At 43.7% G+C, this 27,133-nt stretch overlaps 2 protein-coding genes across 5 annotated transcripts in view; both read right to left on the bottom strand.

Annotated features, from left to right (window-relative positions):
* Positions 1-764: 764 nt before the first annotated feature.
* The window catches only part of triob (trio Rho guanine nucleotide exchange factor b), a 114,536-nt gene continuing 88,167 nt past the window's right edge, over positions 765-27,133 (bottom strand). For 3 of the 4 annotated variants that reach the window (XM_080897194.1, XM_080897195.1, XM_080897196.1), the window contains 24 exons: positions 11,871-12,157; positions 11,620-11,790; positions 10,565-10,660; positions 10,089-10,237; positions 9,853-9,919; positions 9,650-9,753; positions 9,453-9,522; positions 9,267-9,356; positions 9,064-9,156; positions 8,933-8,983; positions 8,713-8,790; positions 8,263-8,454; positions 7,929-8,106; positions 6,898-7,796; positions 5,591-5,844; positions 5,339-5,468; positions 5,221-5,248; positions 4,945-5,107; positions 4,597-4,718; positions 4,389-4,467; positions 3,707-3,907; positions 3,465-3,603; positions 3,155-3,341; positions 765-2,400 (listed from right to left, as the gene is read on the bottom strand). In XM_080897194.1, the coding sequence (XP_080753320.1) occupies positions 1,982-2,400; positions 3,155-3,341; positions 3,465-3,603; positions 3,707-3,907; positions 4,389-4,467; positions 4,597-4,718; positions 4,945-5,107; positions 5,221-5,248; positions 5,339-5,468; positions 5,591-5,844; positions 6,898-7,796; positions 7,929-8,106; positions 8,263-8,454; positions 8,713-8,790; positions 8,933-8,983; positions 9,064-9,156; positions 9,267-9,356; positions 9,453-9,522; positions 9,650-9,753; positions 9,853-9,919; positions 10,089-10,237; positions 10,565-10,660; positions 11,620-11,790; positions 11,871-12,157 (4,247 nt within the window). In that variant the 3' untranslated portion in view covers positions 765-1,981. Of the gene's footprint in view, positions 2,401-3,154; positions 3,342-3,464; positions 3,604-3,706; positions 3,908-4,388; positions 4,468-4,596; positions 4,719-4,944; positions 5,108-5,220; positions 5,249-5,338; positions 5,469-5,590; positions 5,845-6,897; positions 7,797-7,928; positions 8,107-8,262; positions 8,455-8,712; positions 8,791-8,932; positions 8,984-9,063; positions 9,157-9,266; positions 9,357-9,452; positions 9,523-9,649; positions 9,754-9,852; positions 9,920-10,088; positions 10,238-10,564; positions 10,661-11,619; positions 11,791-11,870; positions 12,158-27,133 lie in introns of those variants that run through there. The other variant, XM_080897197.1, reaches the window with a different exon arrangement.
* Positions 12,517-25,484, bottom strand: LOC308405495 (uncharacterized protein; the record flags this gene model as incomplete). The annotated part of the gene is made up of 4 exons (XM_080896170.1): positions 25,354-25,484; positions 20,741-22,556; positions 12,646-12,697; positions 12,517-12,536 (listed from the first exon to the last, which is right to left on the bottom strand). Exons 2-4 carry the CDS (start codon positions 22,373-22,375, stop codon positions 12,517-12,519), a joined length of 1,707 nt encoding a protein of 568 aa, XP_080752296.1. The 5' UTR covers positions 22,376-22,556; positions 25,354-25,484.

Below are 27,133 nucleotides of genomic sequence, written 5' to 3'. Positions count from 1 at the left end.
AGACGGAGACTTTACAGACCAGAGAGACAAGTCAATAAACTCAACATGTTATCGACAGCAACTGACAACCTTCAAATAAAACGAGAAGCGACGCGAGTTTTTCATTTTTACCAACCTCTCGAACTTAATTCACTGGACTGGCACTTTAAAGAAGTTTTTAAGCAACTTTTTAACCTAAAGACGTCATCGTATTTAAATGAAAACAACTGGCAGACCTTTTTCACGGGAGATACCTGTTAATGCTAATCAGAAAAAACTGTGGTTCAGGGGTTGTTATTATCTGCCAGAAGGTATGATTCTTTCATCAGTGCAGTCCATGGTGACTTTTTCACCCCAGACCTATTGCTTGGTGAAGATATAAACCAATACGGTCTAGCAACATACACTAGTATCTACCTACAAGAGCCAAACAAACTCACACGGCAAATAACTTTGTGCACGGCTTGAAAAAAACAAAAAAGAAAAGAAATAATAATTCAAAAAGACAAGTCAATATAATTTTTTTCAGCAATAAACCACCAAACAATCTTCTTATTACAATAAGAATAAATAAAACCACAAGGAACCTTTGTAAACGCTCATATGCCTCTGCTCAGTGTGGTCTGTTATAACTCAACATGACAAGTCATTAAAAAAGCAAACAAACATATTAGCAGGAGAACAAAGCAGAGCCAACTTTGGTATTATTACAAAAAAACAAAAGCGAAACAAGGACGACATAAAAGCATAAGTGCCTATATTTCATAGATACACATTTTTATACATTATTTTGGAAAAACTCTCCTTTTGTTGCAGGGTTGTTGTTGTTGTTGTTGTTTTTTTGTTTGTTTTTTTTGCAGGATATTAATACTGAACTTAATACATAAGAGTTAACACAATACATACATCTATTGCAGTACCAGGTACGTACATGCCTTTTTAAGAATACGGCTACAACACAAGTTTTCATAAATAGTTGCATAAATGTTAAAGCTGCGACATTGCACGTGGGAACCTAGTAGAGGTTTGATCCGTCCGTCCGCAGGGACTCACTAAAACTCAGCAGATGGAATCGTTTTTGTTCGTCGAGAGATAAATCCGTCAAAATGAGAACGAAAAGCGGGAAAAACGTTATTTACATATAAGGCGGATGCAGGTAAAAATCTGAGAAGCTCTATCGGGATATTCTTTTTTGCTGAGTTGTTTTAATGCTTTGTTCAAGTTAGTTTCTCTTAGTGTCACAAACAGAAGTGATTTAACCTTTGAAACTGAAGCGGGGGAGAGTTAAGAAAAGCAAACTATTGCACTGAATGTAAGTTTCTGCAAAACGTGGTTTTGGTAGTTACATCTTGTTCCAGAATAAGAGGACCCTGCTGATGGGTGCCACTTCACCACGCAAATCTCACTTCCCTTTTTTTTTTCCTTTTCGTTTTTTACTTTTTCTACTCGCCAACTACCCTTTGTTTTCCAAAAGGTTATGAATAAAGACAGTTCTCCGTCTCCTCGCTGTACATTTTGTTTCATTTACAAAAAGTAATCTCTCGTTACAAAAAACATTTTATTGTGTTCAACCGAAAGCAGCCTGAAATATTCCTATTGTACAGTATTCTTCTTTTTTTTTTTCTTTGTTTAACACTGTCCGAAACGCAAGACTCGCTCACGCTGGCTTGTTGAGAAAGCTTGGTTTTCTCCCTGCTGAGTCAAGGTTTTGAAATCTCAAATGGATTCCAAGAGTTCGCTTGTTGTGCAGGCATAGTGACGGTATGCCAGGTTTAAGGAGGGGAAGGGCTTGGGGGTTCGAAGGGTTTAATCGGCAGAGGTTAGTCAGTCGGCAGCAGCAGCAGCAGCAGCAGCAGGACTTTTGTGGCTTTGTGAGGGAAAAGGGGATTGTAGCAGGCGTGTCGCTGGTGGTGCTCTCAGTAGGCTTCTAACAAGGATCAAGTGAATGAAGAGCAGTAGTGGAAGAAATTCCTTCTGGTCGTGTTTACCTGGTGACCTACTGTCAGGTCTGGCTGAGCAGGCGGCTGTGAAGGAAGGCCTTAATGGTGCCTATGGGCCGGACATCATTCTGGTGTTTCCGTCTCTCGATGAAAGAAATGAGCCTGGATGTGTCCAGATGTGTGCCGCAATGATTCCGAGATGGTGACAGTGCTGGTGGCTGTGTGGGATTTAAGGTTGAGTCACTGCTTGATAAACCTCGAGGCTGGAGCCAGGGCTCCTCCAGGCAGGACGCAGCAGGGGGCCGTCGCTCTGGCTCGCCCCGGAGCAGCAGGCAGATGAAGTCTCTGGCAGCTGGGCTCACACCCTGGAAGTAATCCTGAGGGAAGCTAAAGTCCAGGCGACAGATGTTCAGACACGTCTCCTCAAGGCTCTCGTCCAGGAATGGAGAGGCGCCGCTCAGAACCACATAGGTCACCACCCCTGTAAATCAACCAGTTGGTCAATCAACAGGTTATTTAGCCAAATTAAATTAACTCATTCAGCTCACTTTTAAATCCCCTTTGATAATTAATATAGCTTTATATTAAACAATCATGCACAAAAGCAGCTTCTGCAGCTGCTAAAATATTATAGCACCAAGACTACAACAATAACAATCCTCTGTTAGATAATTTGCCTGCTTGTTGAGGCTTTCACTGCATTATTGTAGGGTCTTTACCTTACAACACAAAAAAGCCTATAAATGCCATATAAACAAAACTGAACTGAATCATTCATTTTACACTGCACTCCCTTACGCTGTACTAATATATACATTTTTCTGATGAAACTCATCATCTACATACATAGCAGTAAAATATCACTTGAAGCTTCAAAATATTGAAGTCAGTTAATAGATTGCTGCGCGGTTGGCAAGTAGAAATTGCGACTGGGGATTTAAATCACTGAACTTTGCATCCCCAGAGAGGCTGACTGACTGCACTGCAGAGGAAACACTTGTGTTAACGCACCTGGCTTAGAGATTGAGATGATAGTATCGCATGGGAGTATTTCTGTCTATTTTTGTGTCTTAGTCAAATATCAATAAGCAGCCTTTTGCACATACTGACAAATAAGAACAAAGGAATGTGTATTTAATACTATTACAGTGGGTTTCTGCTGCTGTGATTGTGTATTCGAGTACATAAAGGGTTCTCTAATGCAAAAATCAGCAAGATACAATTTCTCTACAGACCTAAGCTCCAGAGGTCAGACGTCAGTGAGACGGGCTGACCCAGGATCAGTTCAGGAGCAGAGAACTCTGGGCTTCCCAGAAGAGGATGGATGTAAGAGGAGGGGGGGTTCAGTTGAACAGCATCACCAAAGTCTGTCAGCTTGATCACTGGCTGGGAGGACGCATGTTCCACCACAATGTTTTCAGGCTGTAGGAGCAGGATAGGAGGATATAGGACACAATCATCAGACCTAGAGAAGCACAACAGCAGTGCAACAGCTTCCCCAAAAAAAGATTTAGATTGTAATGCTTTGTTTGTTGAACTGTTTACTTTGAGGTCAAGATGTGCTATCCTCCAGCTGTGCAGGTAATGGAGAGCTTCAAGAATATCTCTGAGGTATAAAGCAACTTTCTCCTCCGTCAGGTTGCCCCAGCTCACGATGTAGTCCAGGAATCGCCCCTGGTCTGCCCTGATAACACAAACACAACATGCATTTTATTTATTTATTTTTTTTAGAGACAAATCTAAGTATGTTTTTCAAACAGATCAGATGTCACAGTCGTTTTACTTACATCTCTAGTACCAGTACGTAGCTGCTGGCTGTCTCATACGTGTCTAGCAGCTTGACCAGATTGGGATGGTCTAGATTCTGGAGGAGTCTGATCTCCTGCAGGACCTGTTCTCGACGCAACAGCTTCTTGTTAACATGCTTTGCTGCAACTGTGCGTTTACTCCCTCTCTGGTCGCATCGCTTAGTCACTGAGAACCGACCCCTGCAAGGCAAAAATTAGTAGTTAGTAAACTGAAACTTGAGGAATAAGACATTTCATTTGTGACTCACTTTTTAAAAATATCCTACATCAAATTTATAAACTATAACGCCCAATCATGACTGGTGGACTTGGATGTATAATGTCAATCTACTTCTTTGTTGATTATCTATATCAGCTTGTCCAATGTACAACCTCATTTCCAAAAAAGCTTGTGACACTTTCTGAAAATGTCGTTTCTCATTGCTTAGTAAAGTTTGAACTTGTATTTGTGAATGCAGTCACAAATTGTGTTAAATGATTTGAATATTGCTGCATTCTCTAACCAGCTACTGAGGAATAAGCAACTCATTCCTCATTTAAATACCTTCACTTGTATCATCTGTCGCTACTGCTATTACTACTACTACTATATATATGAGTGCTGCTCCTAATTTATTAGCTTTGATGTGGTCGAGAAGCACTGCGTGACAGGAAAACACACCTTCCTAGTTCAGTAATCTCTGTGTACTGGGACTCAAAGCCGTTTTTCCAGATGAGTTCGCTGCCATCGTCAGGGGTTCCTGAGACAACACAGTGAATTCACAATGATTCAAGTATCAAATGTAAAAATTATAAAATCAATGTTTTAAATGTTTCAAACACCTGCGTGGCATAATATCAAGAGACATACACAATGACAGGACTCTGACCTGACACTCTAAGACTGGCAGAAGAGGTGACAGCGCCTGCTATGTTTGTAGCAACACAGGTATACACGCCGCTGTCCTCTACAGACGCGTCCGTGATGCACAGGGACGCCTCTCCGGTCTCACTGCAGAAATGGAGAATAAAAGGAAACAAAGCATTAAGTGAAATTCACAAACTGATACTGTAATTTGCACAGAGTTATTATGACTTCATATTCTTTTTTAACAACATGAATGTGTTAACTGAGTTTGTTAGCAGCACATCTGCACCTTTACGTCACAGGCTAATGTAAGATTTGGATTTTTCTAGCTAAAAATCAATAAAAGAAATTCAAGTGAGCCCCCCCACACCTGTAGGTCATGCTGTATTGTCCGTTGTTGCTCAGAGAGTTGTTGTCAGGGCCACGCCAAGTGATGGTTGGTCGGGGGCGACCGCAAACTTTACACCTCAGAGTAACTGCATCGCCACTCTCACATGTTGCATCACTAACTGGAATGAGGAACTCTGGGGGACCTAAAAACAACAACAACAAAAACCCAGTGAAGCTTATTGTTTATCTTTTTGAATTTTTATTCCAAATGCAAGGAAAGATTTGCTCCTTGGCTGAAGCAACAACGTGCACGTACCTTCATAGATAAAGTTGGGATTCAGAAGCTGAAATGACAATTTGAAGACATAATTAGATTTCTTGCACAAATTGCAGTGGATGTCGGTGGGGTGGCGTTTAACGTGACACTTTTCTACCTTGACAGAGACTTTGTTGGCCAGGCTGTCCTGAGACTTTCGGTAGCCGTTCTCAATTTTCCTGCCCTCCTTGTCTCTTTTCTCAGACTTCCGGCGAATGCGCAGTGCTGTGTGCCACGATAATGACTTTCTAAACAAACGCAAGAACAAAAATCGAGAAGTTTCGGGTTTCACGTTTGCATAATCGTAATCACTATGACTGTCGTGTTTTCTGTGGCAACCTAAAAAGGAAGGAAGGCTGCTTATGCTTACTTTATGGTGCCTTCGGAGAGCTCGGGTGTGACTGAGGATGAAGTGTGTCCTAACACGTAGCCAGGGATCCAGCCCTCAGCCGCAGGGCAGTGCTCATTGGCTGCCCGGTACACCAGGAACATGTTCTGCTGGTTGCTTGCTAGCATTTGGACCACCTCACCCTGCACCACACTGATCTCATCCTCCTTCACTGCCACATAATCCTGAGTCACCAGCATGGTGGACACGCTGCTGCTGCTACTACTGCTTTCACTCTGTCAGGAGGAGAACACATTAAATCATGAGTTACTGCACACATTAACACACATGAAAATACATAAATGCACATATGTCTAAAAGGGAAATGTTACTTCACACCAATCAAATGGATAGTTTGATTGCAGGGAACATGTATAAAAATGAAATTGAGAATATGTTGAACGCATGCAGTGCAAAATGCTTTTTTTTTTTCTTCTTTTTTTGAAAAAGCACTTGTTTGTATTTAGAGCAACGGGCTGACAAGTTAGACTGAGAAGTTACAAAAGCACAGAGCTTATGATCCCCCCGGGCAGGGATGATGATGTGAGGAACTTTATGTTTTCAAAGACAAAGACGAGTTTTCAAGAAGAGGTGCTGAAGACACTTTGAAACAAACAGGGCAGGTTGTGCAAACAAGCTTTTAGCCTTTGTGAGGTGAGAAACCATCTCACCAGATAAAAAGCCATTTCAAAAAGAAATTCTGTTGGTACTGTCAAACAAACAAGGCAGGTTGCGGAAAACAAAACGCTGTTTGTGCAATCATAAGGTTAATCTCTGTGAAGTGAGAAACCATCTTACCAGAAAAGAAACGGCTTTTTTGAAATGTGCTAATGTTTTCAAAAACCAAAGAAAAAAAAACGTCCCATAGCTTTTGAAAGGAGATTGGAAGTTATCACCTAACGGAAAAAAGAGATAACATGTTTTTGAAATGGCACTTGTTAATGTTTAGTAGCTACAGTTGGAAAGCAAATGCGTACTGAAGCTCAGAGAGAGTCTTGAAAAGCAGATACAAGTTTCTCTGTGACTCAGATCCACACTGTTAGTAGTTTCCGGAAAGGCAAAAAATCTCCCTCACACACACTGTCGGTGAAGTTAGTGCACTCAGATAGGTGTTATTCTTCAGTCATTCAAGTGTTTCAGCAGCAGTAGTAGTTGTTGAATTTAAAAGCCATTCTCAGAGCCAGCGGCAGGTTGACTGACTGGCAGACAGGCAGCCACTAAGGGTGAGGTTAGTGACTAGTAAGTACTCTAGGCCTCGCTGAAGCCTGGGCCTCGACTTGGCATCTTACCCCGTTGCTCTGGGTGGAGTGTATGGACTGCTCGCTGGTGGAGGAGCAGGTGCTCATGCGATCTATGTCCTTACTGTGGCTGGAGTGGCGGTGATGAGAGGGAGTCCCGTAACTTCCTCTGCCCAGAGAGTCGCCTCCACTGCCACCATTGTCACTGGGGTAGGAGAAGGAACCTGGCCTGCTGGCAGGAGAGGGAGGCAGAGCGGGGACTATGGCCCAGAAAGCGTTGCCTTTATGAGCTGGGCTGGTGGGGACGAACGCTTCCTTTCCTCCTCCTCCTCCGGGAGTTTGAGGTAATATCAGAGGTGAAACTGTCCCAACTCGAGGGCTTTTGAGATGAAAATTCAGAGGAGCTACTGGCATCTGTGGTCTGCTGGCCATTTGATGCTTCGGCATTTCCTCTGAGCCTCCGAGAACCTGTCTGACACTGCTGTCCATACTACCTGATGGCCTGTTACTGTTATTACTGTTACTTCCATGAGGACTATCCAGCATCCTCATCTTAGGGACCTCTGAGGCTAACAGCTCTCCATTAGCTGTGTTGCCTGAACGGGGGTTAGAGGAGAGGGACTGAAGCGGCTGTGGGTGGCAGAGTGACCACATACCTGCTGATCTGTCGGGACCCTCGGGGCCCGGGGGGTGATGGTGGTGAACAGGCTGGGGGAGGCGTGAGGACGGCTGGGGGATGCGAGATGGTCGGGAGCGCGGGCCGCACAGGGAGGAGGCGCTACCCCCTGATCCTCCAGAGCTGCCTTCGCCGCCACCTCCTCCCCCCATATTGCAGGTACTGTTGGAGCTGCTGCCTCCTGGTAGACCTGCAGTACTGCTGCTGCTAGGTGGACCGCTTGGCCCACCACCTCCCACATGGTTCCTCTGATACTCTATAGGTGACGTCAAAGCTGTGGGAGCAGACAAGAGGTTTTTTTTTTAACAACTTAATAGCCCTCTTAAACTAAAAGGACCAAGAGTGTCAAAATGTTTTATGTAAAAATGTAATTTTGTGTGTTACAGTATTCACAACAATTTCTTACCATTGAGGAAATTTCTCTGATTCTCCAGGATCTGGCTGACCTGATGGATCCAGACTTGACTGACTCCAGGACTTGGTGAATGGAAAGTGTACCTCTCCAGGTTGCCACTAGATGACCTGGAGGTCAGTGTGAACTTGCAGGGGTCATCAGCATTTTCTTCTAGACCCAACCAGCTCACCTGAAGTTATGTGGCAGGCAAGGGTAAAGAGACAAAGATAAGAAAAAATATATAGATATGAAATAAAATAGAGCAGGTTTAGCTTCATGATCAATAGGGACAATCCAAAGTAAGTCCACAGTTGGTCTCAAAGCTATTTAAGTGAGCTGTATTCACCTTAATGCTGTTCTTGAAGAGGTAGCCAGGAGTAGAGAAGCCCTTCTTTTTGTCCAGGGGTTCACTGAAGATAACTATCTGCTCAAACAGAAACACTCTCCTCTCTTTCATCCTGGATAGGAGCCCTCCGTCCTGGTCTGAAACCATGAAAGTGTCTTGGAGAAGCAATCTGCCCTGAGCCACAATTTTACCCTGAGAAACAAACAGGCAATCCAAAGAAAGTTCTAGATGGTGAAGGAGTTTTCTTAAATAGTTTTATTTTGGATAAGTTATTAGAAAAAATGAAAACACACAAAATCCGACAACAAACTAGAGCTGCAAAAACAAGCGCACACTGACACCTAGTGGCAGTTGCCTGAAGCAAGACAAAAAATGTGAAGCATTTACTCTATTGTATTATGTATTTTGGAAACATTCACACACTATCAGAGGTACCAAAGGGAGACTTACATCAAAGCCTTGAAGGCGCCCAACATTCATCATGTCATTGCAGCGTTTTGGGACCACGCACATCACTTCTACAGCTTTCTGTGGAAGAACACGAGAGAAAAAAAAAGTTAAAAACTACTTATCTAGTTATGATACTTTCACAGCATTCATTGGAAAACACAACAGATTATTATTGCTTCATTAGTTTTGTGCTGAATCCTGGGCTTTTTCTCGATTGTACCTCCAGCTCTGTGGCATCCACTCCAGCCTTCTTAGAAATTTTAAGAAGATCCTGTGAAGAAGTTAACAGAGGTAAGGAGAGAAATTCAGACTGCGTTGATCATAATTTATGTTGTACAGAAAAAGATTTACCTTCAGTAGCAGTTGGTACTTCATTATGCGCTGGACAGGTTTGATGAGTAAGTCAGTGAGTTGCAGTCTGTGTCCCAGTCGCTGCTTCAGGTCCTGAAGAAAAATAAAAATCTATCATGTCCGGGACCTGACTCATGACACGGACAATACAATACAGATAGCATGCTGTGGCTATGAGGTGCAAAATGATTAAACAATCTTACCTCAAAGTACGTATCAATATACTCCGACACGATGTGCTCAGACTTAGGCTTGTTTTGGCAGTACACAATATACATGTGCAGTCTCCGTTCCTGTATTTGCAACAAAAACAGAAAAGAATATTACAGATAAGAACATGTAATACCCTCTTTAACAAAATCATGCTGCAAAACTAGTGCATTTCTTACTTGTTTGACAAATAACAGTCCCAGCCGGTCAGGATCCTCCAAACACTTTTCAAGTTCTCCCAGGAAAAAACTGTGAATGGATACAGACATGTGATTTAACCTGCCAAGAAACAGCATGTTGACATTTTCTTTGTATAATGCTGCATATGCCCTGAAGCAGGGGCAGGTACTACAGCTGAAGGATTCTGCCAGCGTACTCTTTGTGCCAGTCATAGATCTGATGGATGTTTCCAAAAACAATCTTGTCTTTTCCTTTCATGTCATCTGGAACTCCTTCCTCTTTCATTCTGCTCATGTAGCCCTGAAAGAAAGAGCCACCCAAAGTGTAAGAAGCACAAGCAAACGCTGACCAACAACTATGTCCGAAAATTTATTTATCCAGATTGTCTTCTTTTCTTACCTCCACCACTGATCCCAGGTCTCTGACATAGTCTCTCTCAGTCTCCACCAGCTCCAGAAGTACATAACTGAGAGAAAGAACACACAGAAATTGTCACGTAAGACGAATGCAACGCTCAGCTGTGGATGAATATCAGAAATGCTCCATATAAGCACACGAATGAGGACAAACATCATTTACTGTCTGGGTTCAAGCAGCTTTTATTTATAAAAACACCAACAGGACTTATAACTCACTGTCTTCTCTTGAGGAAGCCAGATTTGCGCTCGTCCACCTCGTCGATGGGTGAGGAGGAGGAGAGGAGGGAGTTGTCGGAGGGATTGAGAGAGGGAGAGCTGCTGTCACCTTGCTCCACCAACAGAGAACTGGGACGGTCTTCCAGTGACTGAATTAAAGAATTAAGAAATTAAGAGGCAGAAAAATATGTTCCACTTACTTATCTTTATCGAAATGAAGCATAATATACGTGGAGGCCAGTCTGCATGAGTATACTGGGGATATTCGCCAGCGTGCAGTGCCCATTTGTTGGAACAGAGGACAGCTGGGATAGTTAGTCACAGTTTTGACAGATGACTTGCTGGCAATGATGCCATTCTCTGTCACTAACACCAGAAAGAAAGCGTGCGCTTGTATCTACATCTATTAAAATTGTTCTGTGTGCAAGTGGGCCTCATTTGCAAGTATTTGTGAGTGTTTATGAAATCCATCTCACCATCTTGCTCTTCACCAGTTCTTCGATGGCACTGACCAGTTCAGCCGCACTGGGTGTCTCTGAGCTACTGGGACGGCCAGACAGCCGAGATGCAGACTGAAAGAGAGAGAAGAAATGGAAGGAATAAAGAAAACTAACGGTTAATCTTCAAGACACTGTGAATGGAGAACTTTTAGGTGTTGCATGCATACAGGAGTCATACATTCTTAGAGACTTGAGCTCACCATTGTCGTGATTTGGACCTCGATATTCCACATGTCCAAATAAAGACTTGGTTTGTGTGATCTCCCTAATAAAAGGGTTAATTGGGAGCCAACTTGGAGCCAATCACAGACTATATTCTTGGGAAAACAGGGGTTATGAGGTGGGTTTAGGTCAGGGGGAAACTGTGATTGGAGTGCTCTTCAAGCACACGCGCCATAATTGGTCGAAAAAATACTCCATTGGACGGAAAGTTTGCCTCTGCTACAGAGCTTAGTCAGAGGCACAAAGGGCAGGGCGAGATTTAAATGATCCACAATGCACAACCATTTAATGTCACAGACATTTTGCTACTGCAAAGACATGTAAATGGATTCACTTCAGCAAAAAAAGAAGAAAAAAAAGAAGAAAAAACATGCAGAGGGAATTTAATTAGACAGAAAGGAAAGAAAGGAAAAATCTAGATAGGATCATTTAGAGGGTTTCACATGGACAGATAGGGAAACTGGGACAGAAGAGAAGCAGAACAGAAATCAACATAATGCTGAAGGAGGGAACATGCAACCATTAAGAAAATAGGAGAAAACAGGCAGAGTTATTAGTGCCAAAATAAAGTTAAGCTGTTATTTTAAGCTGTGAGTGGAGGAGCAAGTTAAAAATCTTGCTGCCTATGAGTCATGTGGATTAATAACAGAACAAATACAAACAGAAATAAACAAAGAAAAAGCTCAAATATTTGTCCACTTTATGCTGTTCAATCTATCTTACTGTCTCTCTTGCTGATGCACATGATGAGCTGTTGTGTGTACATCATATATTTATGACTGCGTCTCGATTGCTCTGCATGTCCCCACCTTGTCATCCTGAGAGTCGGGCTGAAGCAGGCTGTGTTGCTGAATGGCCATTGGGGGAGGCAGCGGGACAGCGTCCGCCCCCTCTTCTCCTTCCTCCTCACCGCAGCTCTGCATGCCCGATGAGGAAGACTTGGACAGGGTGCCGCTGCTCAGCCCCTCATTGCGCATACGCTGGAGAGAAATAAAGAACAAGTGGTAGTTCAGAGTCAGACATGGTCACAGTTATTCAGCATTACGGTGCGTCGTCTTACTTCTTCCAGGGTCTCATCTTGTGGAGTGGCGGCGCTGTCGTCAGAGTCCTTCTGCGAGCCGGGCATCGCGTCCATGTTCTTCCTCGTGCCATCGCGGTTCTTCTTATGCTTGTGGGCGAGCTTTTTGACGTGGCCGTCGGCTTTACCGGAGCTGAGCCGCCGAACCGGACTCGTCAGCCACTTCCTTAGTGTGTTTCCAGGACGTTTGGGACCTGGGGAGCTGTGAGGACCCAGCGTTTGGCTGGAGCCGGGCTGCAGGGCGTCATTGCTGGATACGGACAAGGTGTCTGAATGGACAGAGGAAAGAGAACGAAGCACATCCAGTGTTACTCAAACGAAACGCAAAGAACATGCAACCATTAAAGAAAAAAACAAACTTTTTTCAGTTTTACACTGACTGGCAGATCTTTCAAATCAGGGACTAACAATGGACAGCTAATCCATGTGATTAATGCTATCTGATTGTGCTGTTGTGAAGGTTTGTTTACATCACACATGCTTTTACACTGGCACAAACTCGTCCTGGAATATGCAAGTATGACCCAAATCAAATCTGTCGAATTTATTGCTCATTGCAAAAATCATACATATTCATGTTAAGATGTTAAGTGTCACCAACTCATCTATTTCTGCATTAAACAAAACTCTATGCATATGTAACATAGCCTAGAGGCAGAGAGAAGAAAAAAATAAAGTCAATATATGTTAAAGATAACTGTGGATGTGTTTGTTTGTGCTCTGTGCAGGAGGCAGGATGGCCTCCTCCCCCTCTCACAGTGATGACGGTTCCTCGGGGAATCTGTAGGAGGAAAGCTCTTTTTCTTCGACTAGAAATGGAGCGGTGAGAAAATAACGCAGTATAAAGGGATGCTTGAGGCTTTGTCTGAGTACTTCAAACATACAGCCATCTGTCTGTCTCACCTGTCTCTGCTCATTTACTCTTACTTATCTCCCTCTAAGCTTAATTTGTTTGCCCTTGTATCACCCTTTATCATTCACTGCACTACCATCCTCCTCTTTAGCTTCCTTTGCTCTCGCTGAAAATGCTGATGGGAGACTCACAAGTCTGACAACTAAACAAGCTTCTGACAATCTCTGAGCAATCTCAGGATGAGGGTGGATATCCTCAAGCAGTTCAACCGAGGGTAACAACCTGATTTAAAAGTTTTTCTCGATCTGCTCATTTCATGAGAGAAAGAAAAACAAAAACCACAAGCAGTGGATACCACAGAATACATTATGTTAAGTAATTGAAATTAATTACACTGCTGCACAGTTTGTCAGCCACGGTGGACATGTACTGTTGGACACACTTTCATCCCAAGATTGTTTTATACTATGTTTTTTTTTCTCTATTTGGCCAAATTATTATCAATCACCATGTCAGCTACAATTTTTATGCACGACGGAGAGCTGTAGTTATAGAAAAATTATGAAAGCATCCCCAGTGCATGCAAACATCGTATAATAATAACATAAAATTAGGGATTTTAAACGATACTGTTTTTTTAATCTTAGAAATAATCTAAATGGACAAAAGTACTGGGGCCACAACACATCACACCTACAGGAGCTGTTCAGCCATGCCAAGAAGCTCCCGGTGCAATTTCTCTGCTGATGTTAATGCCAGAGGAGGCTTCAAACTTAGTTATTGAGACAGCAATAAGTGACTGATAGAGGCTTTTACACACTATGCGCCTCAGCACTTAATGACCGCGATCTGACACTTTGTGGTTAAGCTGCTGTGGCTTCTAAATGTTTCCGCTTTACAAGCTGATCTAGGACAAAAGAGTGACTTCTTGTCGCATCCTCTTTCTGTACCACAATTCACTGAGCTCTTTAGAATGACCCATTTGTTCACATATGTGCGGTAAAGGGACAGAAAAGACCTGAATTCAAAGATTACGAGAGTGTGGGACCCAAAACTTGTTTCCATTTTCAAAGTCTGACCTTTCAGAACAATAGGGGTGGGGGAAAAAATCGATACTGTGTAGTATCGTGATATTTTGTTTGCTAATAATGTATCGATACAGGGACAGCAGAAATCGATATTTTGTTACAAACAATTTTTTCTCTGAAGTCAACATGCTCTGGAGTCAGAGCATGTTGACTTCAGAGCATGTTGACTTCAGAGCATGTTGATCAGCTCCTTTTTCTGAGCAAGAATCCTGACATTCCTTCACTGTCCAAATGTGTTTAACTTTTTTTTTTGGCAGCAATAAACATGACAGTTTACTTATTTTAATTTAAGACATGTTTAATTTTAATTAAGTTTAAAACTTTTTTATTTAATGTAAAATTATAGTTTTTTTTAAATTTACTTTCAAATTCTTCAGTTGCTGAAGGGGCTGCATAGTTTTCATAAATTGCATAGTTCAGAATAGCTATAATTGTACCAGATGGTTGCATTCAGTTAAGTTGGACTAGACTGTAATACAAACCATTCAAGTTTGTCAACAATAAAACTGACTGAAATGAGAGAAAGACTGAGTGTGAGACTTTGATATTAGATAAAATGAATATTGATAAACTTTACCTTTATGTGCAGAATTTAAATATCGCAAAATATTTTAAAAAATCGCAATAATATCGTATCGTGCGTTAAGTATTCTGATAATATCGTATCGCGAGTTGTATGCTGATTCCCACCTCTACAGAACAATGCCTCATTTCTTCATGCTTTTATCACTGCCAATTTAGACTAATAAACAGCACTTATTCTTTTTTTTGTTGAATTTAGAAAACAAGCAAACAAACGAACAAACAAAATGAACTACAGTGACACTGCACTGGCTCTCTGTACCTTATAGAACCCGTTTGTTTCGTTCCCCTCTACATGAGAGACTTCATTTCCTTTTATGTTTCAGCCAGATCACTGCTGGTCCATCACTGCTTTTCAGCAGTGAAACCACCTACTGATTTAACCCCTCATACAGGCTTTCAGTATATTTCAAAAAACAATTTAACACCGGTCTGTTAAATGAAGCGCTTGTTATATTATACCCATAGTTTTATTCATGTTAAAGTCTTTGTTTTAAATCCTATTTTGCCCTCTGTTTTTATTACACTGATTTCTTTAGATTAGAGAGATTAGATAGAACTTTATTAATCCCTCGGGTGGGTTCCTCTGGGAAATTCGATTTCCAAAAAAGCACAGCACCGACAGAAGTTACAGAGTTACAGAATATTATATATATATATATATATATATATATATATATATATATATATATATATATATATATATATATATATATATATATATATATATATATACACACACACACACACACACACACACACACACACACACATATATATATATATAAATACAGAGACAATATAAATAAAATATACGAAGGGGATAAATAGAATAAATAGGAATAAAAAATAAAAAAATAAAAACAAGTGAATTGCACATTTCAAGTTAAACAGTCTGATGGCGTGTGGGACAAAGGAGTTTTTAAGTCTGTTAGTTCTTGTCTTTGGGAGAAGCAACCTGTCACTGAACAGACTCTTCTGGTTGTTAATGGCCGTGTGCAGAGGATGCCTGGCATTGTCCATAATGTCCATCAGTTTCTTTAATGTCCTTTTCTCTGCCACTGTCACCAGAGTGTCCAGCTTCATGCCGACCACAGAGCTAGCCCTCCTGATCAGTTTCTCCAGCCTGGATGAGTCCTTCTTTGCTGTGCTGCTCCCCCAGCACACCACAGCATAGAAAAGTACTCCAGCAACCACCGACTGGTAAAACATCCTCAGGAGCTTCCTGCAGATGTTAAAAGACCTCAGCCTCCTGAGGAAGTACAGTCGGCTTTGGGCTTTTTTATACAGGTGCTCTGTGTTGCATGACCAGTCCAGTTTATTGTCCACCCACAGCCCGAGGTATTTGTACTTGTTGACCACCTCCACCTCCTCCCCCTCTATCTGAACCGGCAGTGGACCTGCTCTAGACCTCCCGAAGTCCACAACCAGTTCCTTAGTCTTTGAGGTGTTGAGTTGCAGGTGGTTTGTGTGACTCCATGCGACAAAGTTCCTCACCAGACTTCTGTACTCCTCTTCCTGATCATCCCAGATACACCCCATGATGGCCGTGTCGTCTGCAAACTTCTGAATGTGGCATAATTCAGAGTTGTAGCAGAAGTCAGAGGTGTACAGGGTGAAGAGAAGAGGGGACAGCACAGTTCCCTGTGGTGCTCCTGTGCTGCTGACCACTGTGTCAGACGTGATGTCCTTCAGCCTGACGTACTGTGGTCTGTCGGTGAAGTAGTCGGAGATCCAAGCGACCAGGCAGGGGTCCACCTCCATCCTGTTCAGTTTTTCCTGAAGCATACAGGGCCGGATGGTATTAAAGGCACTGGAAAAGTCAAGAAACAGGATCCTGACCGTGCCTTTTCCCCCATCCAGGTGTGAGTGGGCTCTGTGTAGGAGGTACAGGATGGCATCCTCCACTCCGACACCCGCCTTGTATGCAAACTGTAGTGGGTCCTGGGCATGTTGTACCTGTGGTCGGAGGAGGTTGAGGAAGAGCCGCTCTAGAGTCTTCATAAGATGTGACGTCAGTGCCACCGGTCGGAAGTCATTCAGCTCATTGGGCCGGTTCTTTTTGGGGACCGGGACGATGCAGGATGTCTTCCATAGGGCGGGCACTCTCCCCAGTCGCAGACTGAGGTTGAAGACTCGTTGTAGCGGCTCCCCAAGTTCAGCAGCACACGCCTTTAGCATCCTAGGACACACCTTGTCTGGGCCTGCTGCCTTTCTGGGGCGAAGCTTCCTCAGTTGTCTCCTGACCTGATCCACTGTGACACTGGGAGATGTTTGGGAGGAGGGGAGGGGGGGAGATGTCTTGCTGCTGAGAGAGGGATTGGAGGAGGGGGGTGTCATGGTGTCAGGAAGGGGGGGAAGCGAGGGAGGTAGGAGAGTGGGGATTGGACTCTGTAGTGAAGGTGAGGGTGAGGGTGGGGGGGTTGTGGGCTGGTCAAACCTGTTGAAGAAGTTGTTGAGTTCGTTTGCCTTCTCCACAGTCCCCCCCCACTGTGCTTTTCTTGGTGTTGTGGCCTGTGATGGTTTTCACACCATTCCAGACCTCCCTCATATTGTTCCTCTCCAACTTCTGCTCCACCTTCCTCCTGTAGGTGTCCTTTGCTTCCCTCAGGCAGCGTTTCACCTCCCGCTGTGCTGCTTTCATCTCCTCCTTCACTTTGCTCCTGAAAGCCTTCTTCTTCATGTTGAGGACAGCTTTGACTTCCTGTGTTACCCACGGTTTGTTATTAGGATAACACCGTACCGTCTTAGCAGGGGCGACCGTGTCCACACAAAAGTTGAGATAGTCTGTAAGACAGTGTGTCGCCCCCTCTATGTCCTCACCATGTGGGCTCAGGAGCACATCCCAGTCTGTGGTGTCATAACAGTCCCTCAGAGCATCCTCCTTTTCTGGGGTCCATCTCCGGATGGAGCGCGTTGTGACCGGCTGCCTTTGGACGAGGGGTGTGTATTGTGGCTGTAGGTAAACCAGGTTGTGGTCTGTATGCATCTCTCACATTAGCATACAGTAGGTCAATTGTCCTGTTGCTCCTTGTGGGACAATTCACAAACTGGTGAAAAGCAGCCAGAGTAGAGTCCAGTGTGGCATGGTTAAAGTCTCCAGATATAATAATGAAAGCCTCGGGGTTTTGTGTCTGAAGTCTTGCTGTGACTGTGTGTATTTTCTCACAGGCAGCTGTTGCGTCGGCCCTCGGAGGGATGTAAACACACACACAGATCACATGACTGAACTCCCGAGGTAGATAATATGGCCGCAAGCTAACAGCTTGCAGCTCCAGGTCCGGACGGCATACCGAAACTTTAACGGAGACGTGTCCAGGGTTACAGTATCTGTTGTTAATGTAGGCAATGAGTCCCCCACCTCTGCTTTTTCCGCTGGCCTGCGTGTCCCTATCGGCTCTCACGGATGTGAAACCGCATAGGTCTACGTTAGCCTGCGGCGTTAGCTCGGTTAGCCACGTCTCCGTGAAGATAAACAAGCTGCACTCACGGTATAGTCTGTGGTTGTTCAGAGCGCACAGTTCGTCAATCTTATTCTGTAGCGAGTTCACGTTGCCCATGATCACTGTCGGGATTGATGGTTTGAATCGCCTCCGGTGATCCGCTCTCCTCGCTCCAGCTCCAGCTTAAAGATCCTTGCTGTTAATACAGCGAGTTAAATTAAAGGCCGTTTCTTGATACAGGCGGTGATGACCTTTTCATTGTGGACACGACTTCCAGTGAGGAAGTGACTGCAAAAATATGTTTATTCATACAGGGGCGATGAGTCAGGACAACACACTCTCCTCCTACATCACTCTGCTTTAAATTGTTTGCATGAAAACACGATGAGCTTGAAAACAAACATCCAGAAAGGAGAACAGAGAGATGTTTTTCATCTTTTAGAAGTTATCTAGGTTTTACAGCTAGACTAAAGGCAAGGTTTAAAATACTCAAATTCAGTCATTAGAGCATTTAAAAAGGTGCAGCTGCAAAAGATTAAGGCACACGCCTGAGCCGAACGGCTTTTATGAATAGCAGGTGTGGAATTTCTGCCGTTCTTCATTGGACGATTTCACCCAGCCTGACTTAATGCAGCAACATGTGAATGTGTGGCCGTCATTAAGCCTCCAGAAGACTTTTCTTCTTACTTATAGAATGTGTTCTTACGTCACATGCAAAGGAATGAAGACAGCTCGGTTCCTCAACAACAAGAATCTCCCACATCAGGCACTGCAAAGGCTTTAAATCCATCTTTACTAAGATTCCTCGCACCATCTTCTTCTCACGGTAAAAATCTTTCAATATGGTGCACACAGAAATGAGAACACATGTTTTTTACAGGTTGCTTTCATTCTGTTCAAACATCTTGAAGGGATGGGAAGGGGAAACTTGGGACGCTTTGCAAATCAATATTTTCCACCCAAACACTCTATTTAAAGACAACAGGGGGTGTCGAAGATTTGTGTGTTTTGCTTGAGGGCAACTTCATCGCTTTTGTTGGCTCAAAAGTTTTACGTGCAACCTCGCTGGTTAGAGCAGATTTGTGGGGGAGCTTTGTAAAATGCTCTCCTCTAACAGATCCCCTGCAGTACTAAATGAAAACCAGTCACAATTGCTGGTTACAGTACTACCCTGGAATTTTTTAGTCACGGGTGCATTCACAGATCCTGTTTAAGGCTGTAATTCTGATGACTCAGAATACCTTTGTTGGTCTCCGAGGATTCCAAATCCCTCACTTATGAGTTCTGAATCCTTCCCCAAATCATGTTTACATTTGATCCACTATTCATGCTAAAAGTTAAAACTACAGGTGCTGACTAGACCTTTGATTTATTAGTGTTTAATATCAGGAAGAGTGTAGGTAAATACCTGCATTAGACAACTGTTGTTCACTAATGGGAACCAGATGAGTCTTTGATACATGTTCACCCAGACTGATAAACTGTAGCAGTTAAATCAAATTTAACCCAAGCTAAAGTGATTAAGGTAACCGCTAAAATGATCACTGAACTGAGAGACCACACTGATCAGCTCCAGCACTTAGGTGAAAACTGCTGCTTTCACTAGGAAAGCACAGAGAATAATAATGGATTGGATTTATATAGCGCTTTTCAAGGCACCCAAAGTGCTTTACAATACCACTATTCATTCACTCTCACATTCATACACTGGTGGAGGCAGCTACAGTTGTAACCACAGACTGACAGAAGCGAGGCTGCCATTTCGCGCCATCGGCCCCTCTGGCCAACACCAGTAGGCAAGTATCAAATCAAATCACTTTTTATTGTCACATCACATGTGCAGGCACACTGGCACAGCACATGCGAGTGAAATTCTTGTGTGCGAGACCCACAAGCAACAGAGATGTGCAAACACAACAACACAAACGAGCAAAATACAAGAATGGCCAACCTGAAACTAATAAATATATGTACAATATATAATAGTGTATGCATTTCTGGATGTGTATACTAAATATTTTCCTACGTGTGTGTGTGTGTGTGTGTGTGTGTGTGTGTGTGTGTGTACACATTTTTACAAATTAAATAGTAAAAAAATAAAATAAAATAATAATAATAATAATAAAATATATAAAATATACAGAGTTGAATATGTGCAAAACAAGTGGCATTTATATACAGTGTGGAGTGCATAATGTTGAAGTTCCAGTAGTGAAGCTGAGGTGTCTATGACGTGTTCAGCAGTCTGATGGCCTGATGGAAAAAGCTGTCTCTCAGTCTGCTGGTACGGGACCGGATGCTGCAGAACCTCCTTCCTGATGGAAGCAGTCTGAACAGTTTATGGCTGGGGTGACTGGAGTCCTTGATGATCCTCCCCGCTTTCCTCAGGCACCGCTTCCTGTAGATGTCTTGGAGGGAGGGAAGCTCACCTCCAATTATCCGTTCAGAGCACCGCACTACTCGCTGGAGAGCTTTGCAGTTGTAGGCGGTGCTGTTGCCATACCAGGTGGTGATGCATCCAGTGAGGATGCTCTCAATGGCACAGCGATAGAAGGTCCTGAGGATGCGGGGGCTCATGCCGAATCTTTTCAGTCTCCTGAGAAAGAAGAGGCGCTGCTGCGCCTTCTTCACTGTTTTGTTTGTGTGTACTGACCACGTAAGATCCTCAGCCAGGTGTACGCCAAGGAACCGGAAGCTGCTCACTCTCTCCACAGCAGCGCCGTTGATGGTGATGGGGGTGTGTACTTCTCTGCACCTCCGGAAGTCCACTATCAGCTCCTTTGTCTTTGCGACGTTGAGGGTGAGATGGTTGTCTTGACACCAGTGGGTCAGGGCGCTGACCTCCTCCCTGTAAGCCGTCTCATCACCGTTGGTGATAAGACCCACCACTGTAGTGTCGTCCGCAAACTTCACAATGATGTTGGAGCTGTTAGTGGCTGTGCAGTCGTAGGTGTAGAGTGAGTACAGGAGAGGGCTCAGTACACACCCCTGTGGAGCACCAGTGTTCAGTGTGATGGGGGATGAGGTGATGCTGCCCAGTCTGACCACCTGGCGTCTGTCAGACAGGAAGCTAAGGATCCAGCTGCAGAGGGAGCTGCTCAGTCCTAGATCCTGCAGTTTCCTGTCCAGCTTCGAGGGAACGATGGTATTGAATGCTGAGCTGTAATCTACAAACAGCATCCTCACATACGTGTCTCTCTTCTCCAGGTGTGACAGGGCAGTGTGTAGTGTCAGGGCTATGGCATCATCAGTGGACCTGTTGTGGCGGTATGCAAACTGTAGAGGGTCCAGTGAGTCGGGTAGTGCAGAGCAGATGAAGTCCCTGACCAGCTTCTCGAAGCATTTGCTTACGATGGGGGTCAGGGCTACAGGTCGCCAGTCGTTCAATGAGGAGATGGTGGAGGATTTGGGTACAGGGACGACGGTGGCCATTTTGAAGCAGGCTGGGACTACAGACAGAGAGAGGGAAAGGTTGAAGATGTGCGTGAACACTCCAGCCAGCTGAGCCGCGCATGACCTGAGGACGCGGCCGGGAATCCCGTCCGGACCAGTAGCTTTGCGTGCGTTCACCTTCCTGAAGCACTTCCGCACATCCTCCTCAGACACAGTGTGCGCACTGACGTCATCCGCGGTGCGCACACTGTCCGGTCTCATGGTGTTCGCTGTGTCGAATCTAGCGTAGAATACGTTTAGATCCTCACACAGAGAGGCCGTGGTCTGCGGTGTGCTGGTTTTCCCTCTAAAGTCTGTGATCGTGTTTAGTCCCTGCCACATACTCCGAGGGTTGTCAAACTGTTGTTCCACCCTGTCCCTGTACTCACGTTTGGCTGCTTTGATCGTCTTCCGGAGTTGGTAATGTGCGTGTTTGTAGTCCGATGTGTTCGCGGAGGCAAAGGCGGTGCTCCGTGCCGCCAGTGCCGCGCGAACATCTCCGTTAATCCAGGGTTTTTGATTTGGGAAGGATTTAACTGTTCTGGATGGGACGACATCTTCCACGCATTTCCTGATAAATCCACAGACTGAGTCTGTGTATTCATCAATGTCTCTGGCGGCCACGTGAAACATTTCCCAGTCCGCGTGATCAAAACAGTCCCGCAGCGCAGACTCCGATTGGTCCGTCCAACAGTGCACCGCCCTCCGGGTTGGAGCTTCCTGTTTCAGCTTCTGCCTGTAGGCGGGCAGGAGCAGGATGGAGCAGTGATCTGATTGGCCGAATGGGGCGCGGGGGAGGGCTTTGTACGCATCCCGGAAAGAGGTGTAACAGTGGTCGAGTTGCCGGTTTCCACGTGTGTTGAAAAGGATGTGTTGATGGAGTTTTGGTGAGACTTTCTTCAGGTTTCCCTTATTAAAGTCTCCGGCTGTGATAAACGCTGCCTCTGGGTGTGCGGTTTCCTCGCTGCTGATCGCGCTGTACAGTTCCCTGAGTGTACGGTCAGTGTCGGCTTGTGGGGGAATGTAAACAGCCGTAATAATCACTGCTGTAAATTCCCTCGGTAGCCAGAATGGCCGGCACTTAATCATCAGGTACTCCAGGTCCGGTGAGCAGAAGTAGGGTAAAGTGTCTTGCCCAGGGACACAACGACCAGGACAGAGAGCCCAGGGATCGAACCGGCGACCTTCCGGTTACAGATGCGATTCCCAACCCCCTGAGCCACGGTTGCCCAGTGAGGACTTCTCATGAAGAGCAAATGGACTGTGGTTCCTGCAGACATGCGGTGGTTAACAAGCATGAGGTACAGCTACTTGTTTCATAGCCTCACCTTGATGTAATTCAAATAATAGCAAAAAATACTACTTTATAAAACAGTAGCAGTGAGGTAAAACTGTCTTCATAACTGCACTGGAATTTTATAGGTTTGCATATACATAAGCAGAGAATGGAATGTGCTGGTTATTTATTGTGATCAATATGCAGATATACAGTGTGCAAGATATTGTTTACATAAGTAGTAAGTGTGACGCTGTTGATTTTTCACTAGTCCCACCTGTCTCATGCTTAAAAATCTTCAAGCTTTGGCTTGATAAGTGTTAAGTGGCAAACTGAAGATGTTGATCTAACAGGAGTGTAAATGAAAGTGTGAGACACCTCTCGAACAGCTGGTCAGCCTCTCGCTCGTGGGGAAACAAACAGAGGGAAGTGGCAATTTGTTTGAAGCCTTCTTTTTAATTTTATTCTTTTACTGGCAATTATATTTAAATCCATCCATCCATCCATTCGCTTCCGCTTCTCCTTTTTCAGTGTCGCGGGGGGCGCTGGAGCCTATCCCAGCTGTCATAGGGCGAGAGGCGGGGTACACTCTGGACAGGTCGCCAGTCTGTCGCAGGGCCAACACACAGGGACAGACAACCATTCGCACTCACATTCACTCGCACATTCACACCTAGTGGCAATTTGGATTATCCAATTAACCTACCCCCACAAACTGCATGTCTTTGGAAGGTGGGAGGAAGCCGGAGTACCCGGAGGGAACCCACAAAGACACGGGGAGAACATGCTCCACACAGAAAGACCCCGGCCTGATGGTGGAATTGAACTCAGGACCTTCTTGCTGTGCGGCAACAGTGCTAACCACCTTGCCTATATATATATTTAAATCACAGAAATAAATCATGTTTTTTGTTCAAATGAGCTATAACTGCATTAACTGTATTATAGGCATCATCCTTGAAGACCTTTCAATTTTGCTGCTAAAAATAACACAGAATGTTCTACTGGCAGTGGGAGCAACAGTGTCCGCTTTAAAGAAGTTTGAGTTTTTCTATAACTTACATTTAGATATTTTTTCTTTATTGTATTATCATTAATTTTATTTTTGGATTTTAAAACGTACTCTTTTACAAAAAAAGCTGAAAAAAAATCTGGTTTAGCAGTTACAAGTTTGATTAATTGCTGACTTCTTAGAACAGTAAATGGCCTGTATTTGTATAGCGCTCTACTAGTCCCTAAGGACCCCAAAGCGCTTTACATATCCAGTCATCCACCCATTCACACACACATTCACACACTGGTGATGGCAAGCTACATTGTAGCCACAGCCACCCTGGGGCGCACTGAGAACAGTCCAGCCTGCAGGCTCATCCTTAGATACAGAAACAGGAATTCAGTTTCTTATTTGCCTAATAAATAACATAATAATATATAATAATATTTTTTTGCAGGTGGTCTAATAAATTGGTTAGGAAGTATACGTACATAGATGAGAAAAACTTAAAATGTATTCTACTTTCTTCATAATTCTGGCTAAACATACAAAACAACAGTACTTGTGATAGACTTCTCAATACTCCTATTCACTTTAACTTTGTGGGCTAATGTCCTTCAGAAGAACCCACCAGATGTTCTATCACATACTTAAGCATTATGTGATTTATCAGCAAGCTTCCGACACAATGTGACAACTCAGTCGATGCTCCTTTACGCTGCTGCAAAGAACATGCTAGATTTACAACTTTATGTGTGTTCTTGTGTCTCTAAGAATAAAAGTGGGGTAGGTGGAGGGGCTTTTGTACAACTGCAGTGATCCAAAAAAGCGCTGTTCAACAGAAGCATGCCTGGGATTCCAGAGGTGTCACCAGGGGAGCATCTTTCATGTGCCCTAATCTTGCCAAGAAGAACCAAAACAAACACACAAAGCCATAAACATCAGTTGGTGTGGCTGGGAACGTGCTTTTAGGGGCGGAGGTGCAGCGTGTGGGGAGAGCTCCAGGGGATTTTGGTAGATGATCTGAAAAAATGTGTACAACGCTAGAGAGGGCTTGCCACCAACAGCCACATTTAGGGAAGGGAGTGGTAATGGGATGAGAGACCACCCAGTGCACATTCTGGCAGAACTAGTGCATATTTGGGTGATTTGTAATGGTTTATCACACTGTATCTAGCAGACACCTGTGAAAACATTAAAAAGGAAAGGGATTCCATTGTTTAAGAGTCCTCATTCTCCCCTTCTCGTCAGTTTGACCTCAACAACACCCTCTGTCCATCTGTGAGCCCAACCTGGATTTCAACAGGAACGAAGACATAATCTTATCCTGGTGATTTTAGTGAATTTTAATATTTCATTATGTAACGATGCATTCACCAAATTACTTTTGCAGCTATAATGCCACCACATGATCGACAGATGAACTGTGAAATTGCAGCACAAAGCCCGTACAAAAATAGCTGATGCAAACCCAGCAAATAAGGACAAGCTGTCAAAACGACAAATGTAGAGTTGCAGTTGTTTCTTGCACAGCTGGAGCTTCAATGTCGCACTTTAGAGCAAAAAAAGACCCGTTTTAATGTCATAAGACCAGAAGCATAGTCTAATTGAGATCCTAATGTTATGCTTTCGTTACATTTTCACCAGAGGAACAAACAATAGCAGCAAGCCGCTAAACCAGAACAACTTAGCGCAACTTATCATTTGTGTTTTCCCAAGCACACTGCATAAGAAGCAAATCTAGCATTAACAGGATAAGAGGAAGCAATTTACTTTTGTCCTACACATGGCACCTACCCAGATCCAACAGCCAGAACTTGCAGTTGTCAGAGTGTTCTCCCTGTGCCGAATCCACAGAGTAAAAAGGGTTCAAAGACACTAAAGATTCAATTCCACGGGCCATGCTAGTGGAATATAAAACTCTGACTTGAAATATTTCCTTAGAGCATCTCCAAAGGTATGCCAAATGGCTTTAAGATCCTTTGAAAAAATCCCAGAATCTTTATAAATAACAATAAACCTGCAGTAACTACGTCGCTGAAATTCCAGGGAAAGTGTGAAGTCCAGTGTGAGAGAAAAGCAAAAGTCAAATGCAGCATTAGAGAGTAGGATGTTTTCTCTCTCTTTCTTTGTATCTCCATCCCTCCCTCTCTCCCTCCCTCACGAGTGGGCTGCTGTGAGGATATTGGGCAAACCTCCACTGTGCCTCTCTCGTTCCAAGGGGACGTCTGGAAACAGGCAGCATTTCTATCGTATTACCCTTTGTAGAAGCACCCACTCAGTTTGTGTGGGCGGGTGCATATTTTACAGGCATTAGGTCGCATACAACTTGTGCAGTATGCTTGGAACAAATATAGATTTGGTTATAAAATCGAACACAAATGAAAAGCATAAAGCTTGGTTTAAAAAAGGAATATGTTTTCTATTAAGTTGTTCATCAAAAGTGTTGCGCGCACATTTCAGATTTTCTTTTTACATTTATTTAGTTTCTGAATGGCACTACTGACTATTTATCCAACACATAACTCTGTTTTTGGAGCGTCTTCATCTGAAACTGTGCTCTGTGCAGCCTTGAGCAGTTATGCAAGCTAGTCGCACAAAGACCTGCCTGTTTAACTATGAGTGTGTGTTTATGTGTATCTCTTTGGGCTTTAAACACACTCTCTGCTGTTAGGGCACACACAGGCACACACAGGCATACACAGGCACTCCGAGTGCTTATTCAATCAAATTAAGTTTCATTAAGTGGGTACTTTTGTATTTATTCCATCGCGAGGGGCAGTGCAGTCCACCTGCATGTCTGACAAATCTGTGATATTACATAGCAGGGACGCGCAGGCTTGTGCAACTGTCAGCAATTGGATCAGAGCCAGGAAAAACAAAAGAAACATATCATAAATCTGAATAACTGAAACTGCCAAGTGTACATTTTGTGGCTTAATTCATCTGCATGTGAAGCCTTCTATGGTACTCTGTCCCCTCAGATGCCTCAAACTGCCAGGAATTCTTAGTGGTGAGAAATTGCAGCTGTAGTCACTGGTTGTCTGCGAGGCTTCACCTCAGTTTATTTTTGTCACTGAACTGTTTGTTTCTTTTGGAGGATTTATAATGGCATTTTTCCTGAAAAATGATATGGCTTACTACCTTGCTAGAATTAACTGAAACCTTAAAAAGACTGAATCAGGGGTGTCAAAAATAACCCCAAAGCCTGAGGGCCAAAATCGGCCTTGCAAAGACTCTATTCTGGCCCCGTAACCGGCTTTGAAAAGTGTGAAGGAGGACACAGATTTTGGACTTTTACTACAAGCAAACACCTCTCCCACCATCATTCATAGTACACCGAAGTCATTACGTATTAGAAAAGCAATTAAATGACTGAAAATGTTCCATTTTTTCAATATATACTATAGAAATTTTAGGATTTCAATGTGCTACCAGAAATTTTACACACTTAAGACCCAAAGAGTCATGTTGACGGATTTCTTTTTTAATTTCTAAATTAAAGTTTTAACAGAGAGTTATGCTTCTTTGACTTTTTACTTAAGCTCAAAGTGGAGTGTAGGAGGCCCACGATGTA

Source organism: Rhamphochromis sp. 'chilingali' (genome assembly GCF_963969265.1).
Source record: "Rhamphochromis sp. 'chilingali' genome assembly, chromosome: 11".
Taxonomy (NCBI): domain Eukaryota; kingdom Metazoa; phylum Chordata; class Actinopteri; order Cichliformes; family Cichlidae; genus Rhamphochromis; species Rhamphochromis sp. 'chilingali'.
This window is presented reverse-complemented; position numbering and strand designations above follow the sequence as displayed.